The 13,475-nt window shown below is 38.6% G+C and overlaps 1 protein-coding gene across 8 annotated transcripts in view; it reads right to left on the minus strand.

Moving 5' to 3' along the window:
- SLC4A10 (solute carrier family 4 member 10) overlaps positions 1–13,475 on the minus strand; it is a 307,201-nt gene that overhangs the window by 42,643 nt on the left and 251,083 nt on the right. For all 8 annotated transcript variants that reach the window (XM_061608644.1, XM_061608641.1, XM_061608643.1 and 5 more), the window contains 2 exons: positions 11,645–11,750; positions 480–641 (listed from right to left, as the gene is read on the minus strand). In XM_061608644.1, the coding sequence (XP_061464628.1) occupies positions 480–641; positions 11,645–11,750 (268 nt within the window). The remainder of the gene's footprint in view (positions 1–479; positions 642–11,644; positions 11,751–13,475) is intronic.

Below are 13,475 nucleotides of genomic sequence, written 5' to 3' on the forward strand. Positions count from 1 at the left end.
TTCAGTTAGGTGCTGCTTATCAACAACAGCTTACAGCAGAATTTGCAGGGACATCCTTATAATGACGTGACATGAAGCCATCTCCATCTCGGTGTGCCTTTAAAAAATCACAACTGGCCCACAGTAGGGCCTGGCATTTTGACTTTTGGTGCAAAAACACCTAAAGCCAACCAGTTAATTTTTCTCTTCCATTACCGTCTGTTATACACATTTACATTTCAGACTGAACTGACCCAATTCTGGTTGATGTAACTACCTGTTTCAATCTAAACAAGGAGACAGCAAAAAAATCTTCTGTCTCTTCTCCCCCCCTCCCCAATATTGCAATTATTAAAATTTTAAAATGCTACAACACATTACAGGTGCAATCCTGATGCCAATGAGTGTTCAATTATAGACTTCTGTAGTGGGAGACTTGTATCCTGCATTTGCCAAAAACCCCAAAAGTGTGTTTTTGTTTTAAAAGATATTCAAGTTACCTTGGTTGGGAAGTATCGACTGGTCTTGAACTGCTTCAGTGTGGATGACATTGTAACTGTAGAAAAGAATAAGATGACTGACCAGAAGAGAACATCTGGGACGTAAGGACCATCATGTCCACAGGCGTATCCTACAAATGTCCCTTGCCAGTATTTACATTCCTAACATGGAAAGTAAAGGCACATTTCATGTTTTTGCAACTGATCATATTTATAGAGAAACAGAAGACTGAACTGTGCATTCCATTATTGCTATTGATCTGACAGGCTTTCATTTTCTGTCCAAATCCTGACATCGCAGGCTACTTTATACATCACATTTTAATACAAGTAGCCAATGTGGTGCCATCCAGGTATTATTGGACTACAGCTCCCATCATCCCTGACTATTGACCATGCTGTCTGGGGCTGATGGGAGCTGTAGTCTACAGCATCTAGTGGACACTACAATTGTTACTCCTTTAAGGAATACGCATAAGAAGTTTAAGGTGTACACCTAAAAAGAACAGCACACATCATAATCTGCAGTAATAGCTTTACCAAGAAGCAATGTGAAGTAGTTTCCACCTTTGTATGCCTTTTAAAAATGAGCACTGGTCCACAGTAGGGACCAGCATTTGGACTAGTGCTTCAGGTACAAAAATGTCTAAGGTCAATGAGTTATTTTGCATGTGTTTATAAAACCATATCATATATAAGTACACATCTTGGAGTTCTAGGAATGGTTACATCTATCTGTTGAGCAAACATATGGCATGATAAAGTTTGTGGCTGCATAATGCCCCTCCCCCCACATTTTATGTGAAGTACTGTGCCATTCATGTCTGGAAGTGCTGAAAAAGGATAAGGCTAAAATCTATCTCAAAGTAAAGAGCATCTCTTACCTAAAGAAGCCAAGCCAAAGGCAACCAAACACAAAAATAGGATTCATCTACTGCCACCGTGCATCTTTTGACAATACATACAGTACATGGCTACGTATGGAGGCTGAAACATGCAAGGTATGTATGCACACTGAAGGCTTTCACCATCATCTCAAACCAGAACACTCATTGGCCTGGCTTGGATGCCAGATGAACAGTAATTTAGCAGCTGGGAATGAGCGAAAAGACCACACACTTCCTCCTTGTCTTTTCCCTTGCTTTCTCCCGTCCTTGGCACTCACATCCTGATAACTAGTTGTTGTTTTAAAAAATACTATAAATGTTTCAAAATAAGATATACAGCATAAGCACATTTAAACAGTATAGCCATGTATAACAATGCATGATAATATCAACTCCCAGGTGCAGTTAAGGTTGCTAAAGACCAATGGATTTAAACTCTAATTGGATTTAAGCCAATTAAATCAAAGTAGTTGTCATCGTAGAAGTAAAGCAAATTATTTGTAAATAAAGTAAAGTAAAGCAAATTGGATTCAAGCAAATTAAATCAAAGTAGTAGCCAAAGTAGAAGGAAAGCAAAAACAAAAGGAGACAGAAACACGGTTAGAATCCTAAATGCAACAATACAGCGACTAGTACGTAGGGACAAAGAGAACTATTACAATAGTTATTGTATAGAAATAGAAGAGGACAACAAAAAGGGTAGAACAAGAGCCCTATTCCAAAGGATTAGAGAAATTAAAGGGAAATTTAAACCAAGAGTAGGGATGTTGAATAATCAACAAGGAAACACACTGACTGACCGAGATGAAATAAAAGGAAGATGGAAGCAATACACTGAAGAACTCTACAAAAGAGACACAAGGATGACAGATTCATTCACGGAGGAACTGTATGAAGAAGAACCAGAAATTTTAGAATGTGAGGTGAAAGCTGCTCTTAAAATACTTGGAAGAAAGAAATCACCAGAAACAGATGGCAACAGAGTTGCTACAAGCTACTGAGACTGAATCTGTCCAAATTTTGAGAAAAATTTGTGAACAAACACGGAAAATTAAACAATGGCCCACAGACTGGAAGAATTCAATATACATCCTAATTCCAAAGAAAGGAAATCCAGGGAATGCAGTGATTATCGAACTATTGCCTTAATATCCCATGCAAGTAAAATAATGCTCAAGATTCTACAACAAAGGCTCTTACCATTTATGGAGCGAGAAATACCAGATGTCCAAGCTGGATTCAGAAAGGGAAGGGGCACCAGAGATCATATTGCAAACATATGTTGGATAATGGAATGGACCAAGGAATTTCAGAAGGAAATCACCCTGTACTTTATAGATTATAGCAAAGCCTTTGATTGTATAGACCATGAAAAACTATGGAATGTTTTAAAAGAAATGAGGGTGCCACAGCATCTGATTGAACTGGTGCACACAATATATACTCTGGACAAGAGGCTACTGTAAGGACAGAATATGGAGAAACCGAATGGTTCCCAATATAAAAAAGTGTGAGACAGGGGTGTATTTTATCACCCTACTTGCTTAATCTATACGCAGAACATATCTTACGGAAAGCAGGATTGGACCAAGATGAAGGAGGTGTGAAAATTGGAGGGAGAAATATCAATAATTTAAGATATGCAGACAATACCATACTACTAGCAGAAACCAGTAATGATTTGAAACAAATGCTGATGAAAGTTAAAGAGGAAAGCACAAAAGCAGGACTGCAGCTGAACGTCAAAAAGACTAAAGTAATGACAACAGAAGATTTATGTCACTTTAAAGTTGACAACAAGGACATTGAACTTGTCAAGGTTTATCAATACCTTGGCACAGTCATCAACCAAAATGGAGACAATAGTCAAGAAATCAGAAGAAGGCTAGGACTGGGGAGGGCCGCTATGAGAGAACTAGAAAAGGTCCTCAAATGCAAAGATGTATCACTGAACACTAAAGTCAGGATCATTCAGACCATGGTATTCCCAATCTCTATGTATGGATGTGAAAGTTGGGCAGTGAAAAAAGCAGATAAGAGAAAAATCAACTCATTTGAAATGTGGTGTTGGAGGAGAGCTTTGAGCACACCATGGACTGCAAAAAATAAAAATAAAAATTGGATGTTAGAACAAATTAAATCAGAACTATCACTAGAAGCTAAAATGATGAAACTGAGGTTATCATACTTTGGACATACAGTGAGAAGACATGATTCACTACAAAAGACAATGATGCTGGGAAAAACAGAAGGGAGTAGAAAAAGGGGAAGACCAATCAAGAGATGGATTGATTCCATAAAGGAAGCCACAGAGCTGAACAAGATCTGAACAGGGTGGTTCATGACAGATGCTATTGGAGGTCGCTGATTCACAGGGTTGCCATAAGTCATGATCAACTTCAAGGCACATAACAAGTTGTTGTGTCCAAAATGGGAAATTGTGGTTTAATATTAGATGGAAGTGGGCTTATCATTGTGGTTATGCTGGGATGTTATAGTAAGGCTCCAAATGCAGTCTCTTGAATGCACCAACTCAGCATCTCAGGACCACAGCAAGTTTCCAGCTAAGAGAACTTCAAAACATGTATCAAAACTATATTATGCTTATGCACACATGCACAAAAACATAAGTTTTATACAGGAACAGTAGGAACTGAAATTCACAGTTAAAATCCTGAAGCCACTTTCTCTGAAGGAGATCATAGCCTAAATCCTACATTATATAAAACATCAGATTAGAGGAATCTAAAACTATCCCTTTTGGCTCTACAATGTGGAGAAACAGTTTCTTTTGCCACAAGGTGGCAACAGACTCCATATAATTGTTTGTATTTAGGCTCAAACAAGATTAGTTGTAGTGAGAGTTGTTTATTATCAAATTTGACACACAGAACAAAATATTTGGGCATGGATCGAAAGGACCATGTACTGTGTTCTACATCTACACTGGGGGTTTTCATGTCCCCCTTCCTATTGCAGCCCCTTGTACTCCATAAAGAAAAGCTGATTCTGGAGCCCAGAAGACCCTGCAGAGCAATATTTGAAGGGAAAACTGGCTGCTTCTCATAGAGCTATCCACTCCATGCATACATACACACACTGTGCCCCCTTGATACTTATTTTCATATCAAAGTCTACATGGCAAAGTGGGCAAAATTGCTCTCAATAATTGTTTCAAAAGACCATTTAAAAGACATAGGGCACAATCCAACTTTCATTTATGCTGGGCTGAGGAGAGTTGGATGCTGCAGATCTCCAGCTGAGCTGGCTGGGTCCTGGCTCAGCCGGGCTACACCGGTGAAAATCCTCAGCCTGGCTCAGCCGAGACTGGCACAAGTGAAGTCAGCGTAAGCCAGCATAAGGCCCCCAAAAGGGGTGTGTTGTGTCAGGGGAGAGGCTGAGGTGAAGGGACTTAGGCCACATCCAACTTGTGTTTGGAGCACTCCTGCAGGTCCCAATCCAGGCAAAAGTCGGTCTAAGAAAATAATTGCAATAGAAGTCAATGGAGAAGGCTTACTACCCGGTAGGCGTATTTGGAGAGCAAGCTTTTACTTTCTGGTCCCTGTGTACAGCTCCCATCTGAGCCGGCATTCAGCCAACCTAGAGGCTCCTGAATGGCAATTGGACGCGGCAGAACTTTACGCCGGCTTCTCTTGTGCCAGCACAACTTGGCTTCCCCCAAGCTGGATTGCTCTGATAATGTGGGAAAAACAAACATACACACACCCAGAGGATTTGTCAGAAGACAATTGCACTTTGATGCAATAATAAGAATAAGAATAATAAAAATATCCCGCCCTTCCTCCCAGCAGGAGCCCAGGGTGGCAAACAAAAGCACTAAAAACATTAAAACATCATAAAAACAAACTTTAAAACACATTAAAACAAAACATCTTTAAAAACGTTACTTTAAAAAAGCTATCAAAACAAAAGATTAAAAACATGTTAAAAAAGAGAGTTTAAGAACATCTTAAAAAGCAATTCCAACACAGATGCAGACTGGGATAGGTCTCTACTTAAAAGGCTTGTTGAAAGAGGAAAGAGGAACTTGGGTGTCTAAGAGCAGCATCTCGATTCCAGCAAAAGTAAATTTGATAAAGCCATCAAAACTTTATAAATTCTGAATAAATATATAACCATTAACTGAGAATATTTCCATGGAGACTTAAGGAACACGACCCGCTAATGCAAACAAAATGCATTTGTAAGATATTTTATTATATGGGTGGCATCTTGGGTTTTAAAGTTGTTTTCTGTGTTTCATTTTGCTGGTCTGGATTGGGATGTTTTTATGCTGCTATATTAGTTTAATGTACTTTACATGTGTGTATATTTTTAATTGTTTTAAATTTTAATTATTTTTTATTTTAAATTAGAAGAAAACAGAAAACAAAGCATATAATCTTAAATGGAAAATATGTTTTGTTTACTTCTAACAATATGATGATGTTGCCTTTGTGAATGATGTTGCAAGATTCAATTTTTTAAAAAAGTATTCCTAACACAAAATAGACTTTTTATGTCTTTGCTAGATATGCCATCGAATTTTGCCTCAAGTGAATTTCTGTGGTTTTTGCTGGCTTGAAATTTCTGGGGCATCTCAAGGAAAACCAATCTGAAATTTTTAGGGAGTTTACCTCTCTGTCTGTGATCTGAAGACACATTAATGCAGGTTAAATCAAATTAAGATGTGCTGTGGGTGCAGAGATTCTGGAACTAAAGAACAAACTCTCCAAGTAGTGAGCAAATTATGTAAGTGCTGAGACTCTGAAGCACTGAATTTAAGCACAGCGTTTTGCTTAAAATGAAATTTAAAGGCAAATGTGGAGATTAATGTTCAAGGAAAGCACAAAGTTTCAATAAGGTGAGCAAGATTTCTCAGCAGGGATTCTGCACATCCCTAATCACTGCATTACGAGTGTCTGTAGTATCACAATCACAGCCTGATGTGCCAGAACAGAAGAAATGAAAAAGACAGGGTTTGTTTTCATTGAAACATTAGATATGGGAAGAAGCAGCTTCTCATAGCCATGTAATGATATAGCAAAGTTTGGAATCCAACCCTGATACTGAAAAAAATGGAAAGATGTTTGTGACCCACTTACAAATGAGAATAATAATCACATATTAACACTAGGACTGCTTTTTCACACTCACAAGAGACTTACATTTCTGTGAAGAACACAATGTGTGAGACTGCAGTTTATGGATCTCAGCTACAGCAACTTTTATGGTCTCCAAGGTACATTTGAAAGTGCTGGAAGTTGCTTTAGCTAAGATCCATCTGCTACAGGCTTGCACGTTACAATTCTCATGGGAATTTCCATGGGTGAAAAAAGTGTTCCAAACATATGAATGTAAGTGTCTCTGGATATGCAACTCCTAAGCAGAAAATAAACCCAATTATGAGCAGCCCAATCCCAAAGGGCTGCAGTGGTGTTAAAGTGGCACTTGTCACACTCTGTTTGACAAGTGCAACACCGCCATCAGCCAGCACTATTGGGAACAGTGGGGGCAGAAATCAGCTAAAACACTAATGTAAAGGACCTAGATGCATTCTGTGGCAGTGGAAGGTCCTGTCACCACATCTTATTATGGGATGCTACATTAGCACAGGCTGTAATCTGCATTTCTCACTCAACTTTTCTCATGATTGTTCCATGATACAGGCTACTTCATAGGTTAGAAGGTGCACACACTCTTCTCCAGATGACCTGATACCCTAGAACCAAAGTTGAGCTGATAAAGTTGGTAGACCAGAAAGTAGATGCTGGCTCACCACTGAACTACAGACCAATATCCAGTGATATTGTGCTTCTGACTGATGTGATTCTTGAAAAGAATATCTCTCTAGGTAGACCTTTGTCTGATCCAGCAAAACAGTTAGGAATATTTTATACCAAGTTAGTTCTGAAACAGCAGGTAGGGATCAAACATAAAATCATATGCACATCATCAAGTATCTGATAAGAATAATTTAAGATAGCAAATTAGATAGTAATAAATAATAAACATGCAGTCAGTAAACTTGATAAAAAAATTAAATCCAATGTATGCAACATATAAAAGCTGTACATCACTATAACTAAAACTGTACTGGACATCAAACAATAAACGAATGTGTTTCGACCTTCTGGCCTCCTTCAATGGTCCTAATATGTGTATCTCCATCCACAGTTTGGCATGAATATCAGATGTTGGCAAACAAAGAGACAAAAAAGAATAAAAAAACCCAGAGAGAGTAACAACACCAGTTACGACCAACAACAACAATAATAATCCATTTACAGAGTGCCTCATGTGTTATTTTGTAATTCTGAATGAGCAGTTAAGAAATTGTGGATCCCCCTACCAACAGATCAGTGGTACACCAAGGTCACTATTGTCTATACTAGCAGTGACTCTCTAAGTTTCAGACAGAAGTCTTTCCCAGATCTTTTTGCATGCAAAATATGCACTCTATAACTGAGCTGCCAGTCAGTATAGACAATACTGAATTAGATGGGTCAACATTCTGACCCAGTATAAGGCAGTTCATAAGAACATAAGAAGATCCTACTGGATCAAGCCAGGAGCCCAGCTAGTCCAGAAATCCTGTTCTCACAGTGGCCAACCAGATGCCCATGGGAAGTCCACAAGCAGGACCTGAGTGCAAGAGCACTCTCTCTCCTGAGGTTTTCAGCAACTAGTTTTCAGAAGCATACTGTATCTGACAATGGTGGCAGAGCATAGCCATCATGGCTAGTAGCCACTGATAGCCTTATCCTCCATGAATTTATCTAATCTTCTTTTAAATCCATCCAAGTTGGTGGCAATCACTGCCTCTCATGGAAGCGAATTCCATAGTTTAAGTATGCACTGTATGAAGAAATACTTTCTTTTGTCTGTCCTGAATCTTCCAGCATTCAGCTTCATTGAATATCCATGAGTTCTAGTGTCGAGAGAAGGAGAAAAACATTTCTCCATCCCCTTTTGTCATGCTGTACATAATTTTATACACTTCTATCCTGTCACCTCTGACTTGACTTTTCTCTAAACTAAAAAGCCACAAATCCTGCAACCTTTCTTCATAGGGGAGTTGTCCCATCCTCTTGATCATTCTGGTTGCCCTTTCTTGAACCTTTTCCAACTCTACAATATCCTTTTTGAGTTGAGGTGACCAGAACTGTACACGCCATTCCAAATATGGCTGCATCATAGATTTATACAACAGCATTATGATATCAGCAGTTTTATTTTCAGTACCTTTCCTAATGATCCCTAGCATGGATTTTGTCTTTTTCATTGCTGCCACACACTGGATGGACATCCACTACAACCTCAAAGTCTAGTTCTTGGCCAATCACCGCTAGTCCAGACCCCATGAATGTATATGTGAAATTAAGACTTTTTGGCTCAATATGCAAAACTTTACACTTATTTAGATCGAATATACCGCCCATTCACTCAATTTGGAGAGGTCCTTTTGGAGCGCAATCCCTTTTTGTTTTAACAACCCTGAATTATCTGCAGCAAACTTGGCCACCTCACTGCTCATCCCTAACTCTAGATTGTTTATGAACAAGTTAAAAAACACAGGACCCAATACTGATCCTTGGGTGACTCTACTTTCTACAGCCCTCTACTGGTAGAAGTGTTCATTTAGTTCTATTCTCTGCTTCCTGCTACTTAATCAATGCCTGATACACAAGTGGACCTCTCCTCTTATTCCATGACTGCTAAGCTTACTCAGGAGTCTTCAGTGAGGTACCTTGTCGAAAGCCTTTTGGGAAATCTAAGCCCACTAAGCCCACTAAACCCACTAGATCACCTCTATCTATATGCTTGTTGAAATTCTCAAAGAATTCTAATAGGTTAATGAGACAGGACTTTCCATTCTGGCTTTCCTTCAGTAGGACTTGTTCTTCTATGTTTGCTTTAATAATACTTTCTATCAGTTTTCCTGGAACAGACGTTAAGCTAACTAGCCTGCAATTTCTCAGATCCCCCTGGATCCCTTTTTAAAGATTGTTGTTACATTTGGCCACTTTCCAGTTCTCAGATATGGAGGCAGATCTGAGGGACAAGTTACATACTTTTGTTAGAAGATCAGCAATTTCACATTTGGGTTCTTTGAGAACCCGATGATTTGTCAGTTTTTATATTGTCTAATAAGCTTAGAACTTCATCTCTCTTCACCACTATTTGCCTCAATTCCTCAAACTCCCTTCTTGCAAATGTTAATTCAGGTTCAGGGATCTGCCCCATATCCTCTACTGTGAAGACAGACGCAAAAAATTCATTTAGCTTGTCTGCAATTTCCTTATCCTACTTTAGCATGCCTTTGACTCCCTTATCATCTAAGGGTCTAATCACCTCCCTAAACGGTTTCTTGCTTTGAATGTATTTAAAGGATTTTTGTTGTTGGTTCTTATGTTCATAGCAATGTGCTCCTTAAATTCTTTTTTAGCATCCCTTATTGTTTTCTTGCATTTGTTTTGCCAGAGTTTGTGTTCCTTTTTATTTTCCTCATTCAGACAAGACTTCCAGTTTTTGAAGGAAGCCTTCTTGCCCCTAAGAGCTTCTTTGACTCTGCTCATTAACCATGCTGGCATCTTTTTGGCCCTGGTAGTACCTTTCCTGTTCTGTGGCTTACACTCCAACTGAGCTTCTATTATTGTGTTTTTAAAAAACTCCCAAGCATTTTGGAGTGATTTGACCCTCTGGACTTTGTATTTCAAGTTTCTTTTTACCAATCCCCTAATTCTTTAATGAAGTTTCCGCTTTTGAAGTCAAATGTGACTGTGTTGGATTTCTTTGACAGTTGGCCATTTACATGTAATTTAATAGCACTATGGTCCCGACTGGTTCGACAACACTTACATCTTGTACGAGGTCCTGGGCACCACTTAAGATTAAGTCCAGGTCACCATTCCTCTGGTCAGTTCCATGACCAACTATTCTAGGGCACATTCACTTAGGGTATCTAGAAATTTTGCTTCTTTGTCATGACTGCAGCACATATACAGCCAGTCTATGTCAGGGTAGTTGAAGTCACCCATTACTGTAACATTTTCCAGTTTGGATGCTTCCTCAATTTCCTATTCTACTCAAGTTCATTTAACAGAAAATGTCTTAATTGTTAGGCAATCCTGAGCATATTTGCTTTGTAAATATAGGTGGGCCATGGAGATTCCTGGGGACTAGGGTGGAAGTAGATCATTAAAACTTGAAGTCGGTCCACTGCTTTTCGAGCTGTGCTTTCTATTAGCCAGGTCACAATCTACACTACTGGCAATAAAAGAATATATAGAAAGAATGGTTGCAAACCTTCCATTTCAACTCTTCACTATAATCTGAACATCTGGATGAGTATTTTAGGGAACACTTGGAGCTTACATGTCCTTTTTTCATATAGCAGCATCAGATTTACCATCTGGTAGAATTTAGGTCAAATCTGCTGCTTTTTGATGAATGCAAGCTTAATCTTAGTAATAATCCCTGTTGCTACAAAAAGAGGTTTTCAGAGTAGCCTACACTGGCATAGCTGCTTTTTAAAATACTGAACAATAACAACAGGTAATAAACACTGCTAAAAAAAGTTTAATTAAATTAGAAGACTGCTGACTTTTAGCCACTAAGATATTCCTTATTGGTTTAAATATTCTATTTTTATAATTACAATTCATGGACAGATAAGGTAATACTTATTTTCAGTAACTACAACCTTTGCAGATGATGCAGCAAACACATCTGTGGGCAGGATTGTGTGCACTACCCCTTCTCCTGTCTATGCATGGCTTGTCCTTGAAAGTTATGACACCCTATGCACATATAACATGTAGGGTTCTCTCCATATGATCAGGTTTCCAATTGTATGAAGAGAGCCCCACATCATAAGAACATAAGAAGAGCCTGGCTGCTGAATCAGGCCAAAGTCCCATCTAGTCCAGCATTCTGTTCCTACAGTGGCCAACCAAATGCCTAGGGGAAGCCCACAAGCAGGATATGAGCGTAATAGCATGCTCTATGCATGATCCCTAGCAACTAGTATTCAGAATACCAGCATGCCTCTAATACTGCAGGCAATATATATAGCCAACATGATTAGAAACCATTGATAGTCCTCTCCCACACCGTTGCATTCAAATAAACTCTCTTTAGATACTAAAATTGTGATAGATTGGAGAACAGAGCCTGCCACCACAATCTCTGGTCCCCTGCCAACATACACTCAGCATGTACACCTTGAATGTCAGAGAAAAGTATATTCATGATGTGTTTCTGTGGTACACTTACTGACACAGTTAGATTTCCCCAAGGTATATCTGATGAGGACATGTTTTTAGACTGCCAGTATTCCAAAGTGTTATTGCTGGGGCTGTCTGGCTCCACACAGTTGCATCTGAAAGGCATAAGATAAAATAAAAAACACTTCTTTTTTCATATTCTGAAAACTGATGTTACATCATCAAAATTCCTTAAGAGGTCTGAAGATGGAGTGATAACATATGAAATAAAGCTGGCAAAAGCCCAGCCCTTGGGAGTGTCCCTGTATACTTAAGAGTTGAACACTGAATCATGCCAGGTACAGCTTTCCCCATCACCATGATGCAGCAAAAGTAGCCAGAGCATGTAGATTTCTATCCCATGAAAAATCCTTTATGGTAGAGGCACCTTCTCTTAGCTTCGACCTGGCAACCCTAGACATATAAGTCTAGATATAAGTCTAGATCTTAAGAAGCCTTGAGTCTGGACGATACTTAGCAGATGAGGCCTTCCCCAATGAGTGTCACACTCTGAAGGAGGATGTTAAATCTATGGGACTCTGTATCCTCCTCAGCCTCTGAAATATAACAAAGCTGTGACCATCTCAGAATATGGTGATCCAAAACACATTTTTTGGCCATGGATGACAGAGGTCTATCTTGCAGGTATTTGGAACAGAGCCTTTTTGGTAGTGGCATCTAACATGTAGAACAGCCTTTCCTCAGTAAGATGTCATGTGCTGACTGTGCTATGCATTTGGCACATGATTAAAACCTCCTGTTTTGCTTAAACATTTCCAGACTATTAGTATTGACATGGCACAGATTATCAATTATAATCGATACTGGTGTTCTGTGAATATTGTGCTATTTTGAATTTTATATGATTGTTTATATAGTTTTTATTGTCTATGGCAGTGATTCTCAAATGGTGCGCCCAGGCACACTGGTGCGCCCTAAGAGGTGGCTAGGTGTGCCTCAAATATTATGAAAGTATATTTAAAAATGAGAAGAAACCCATTTGTATAGGGTAAGTAATAGTTTTCTATTTTTAATTTTTATTCATAGTTTAAAATATATTAATATATTTTTAATTTTGTACACAAAGTGCGCCATGTTTCACAGTGCGCCGCGAACCAAAAAAGTTTGAGAATCACTGGTCTATGGTGTGCTTTTATTGTTGGAAATTTTTATGATATAAAGTGGTAAATAAATGTTTAAAAACTAAATAAAATAAAATACATACTTTACAGGGCAAATGTATAACTACTGGAGGAAGTATAGGAGGTAAAGGTTTCTCTGCGAAAAAGTACAGGTAAATATATACATTAATATATGAAGTGCATAATTCTGTTGTGAATCACTATTTACAAAACTAAAATCCTCATTCTCAGAACAAAAATTGATTCGTTAAAAGAGTCCTCAGTATTATGATTATACTGGACTCCTAGCCCCATATCGATGTAACAAGAATGAGCCTGAATTTACAGCACAATCCTATGCATATTTACTCAAAAGTAAGCCCCACTGTGTTCAATGGGGCTAAACTCCCAGTGGGAGAGTCCCTGTGAGGTAGTACTTAGTGTTTTGAATCGGAGATGAAATATGGTTGGCTGGCTCACTTGCTTAGTTTACCATCAGGTTTTAAAGTTCATTTGTAATGTTAAAGTAAATGTCAGTAATTTAAATTAATTAAGGCATACAAATGAGCATCGGCCATATATAAAACAGACAAATACTGAATCTCTGACTATTCGCCTCTCTAGTCCAGTATTGCCTAAAGCTCTCCAGTGCCTTAGGCAGAAAAAAATAGAAAAATAATATCTGACCCTTTTAACAGGAGATAACAGGGATCGAACCTG

Source organism: Rhineura floridana, chromosome 2, assembly GCF_030035675.1.
Source record: "Rhineura floridana isolate rRhiFlo1 chromosome 2, rRhiFlo1.hap2, whole genome shotgun sequence".
Lineage (NCBI taxonomy): Eukaryota > Metazoa > Chordata > Lepidosauria > Squamata > Rhineuridae > Rhineura > Rhineura floridana.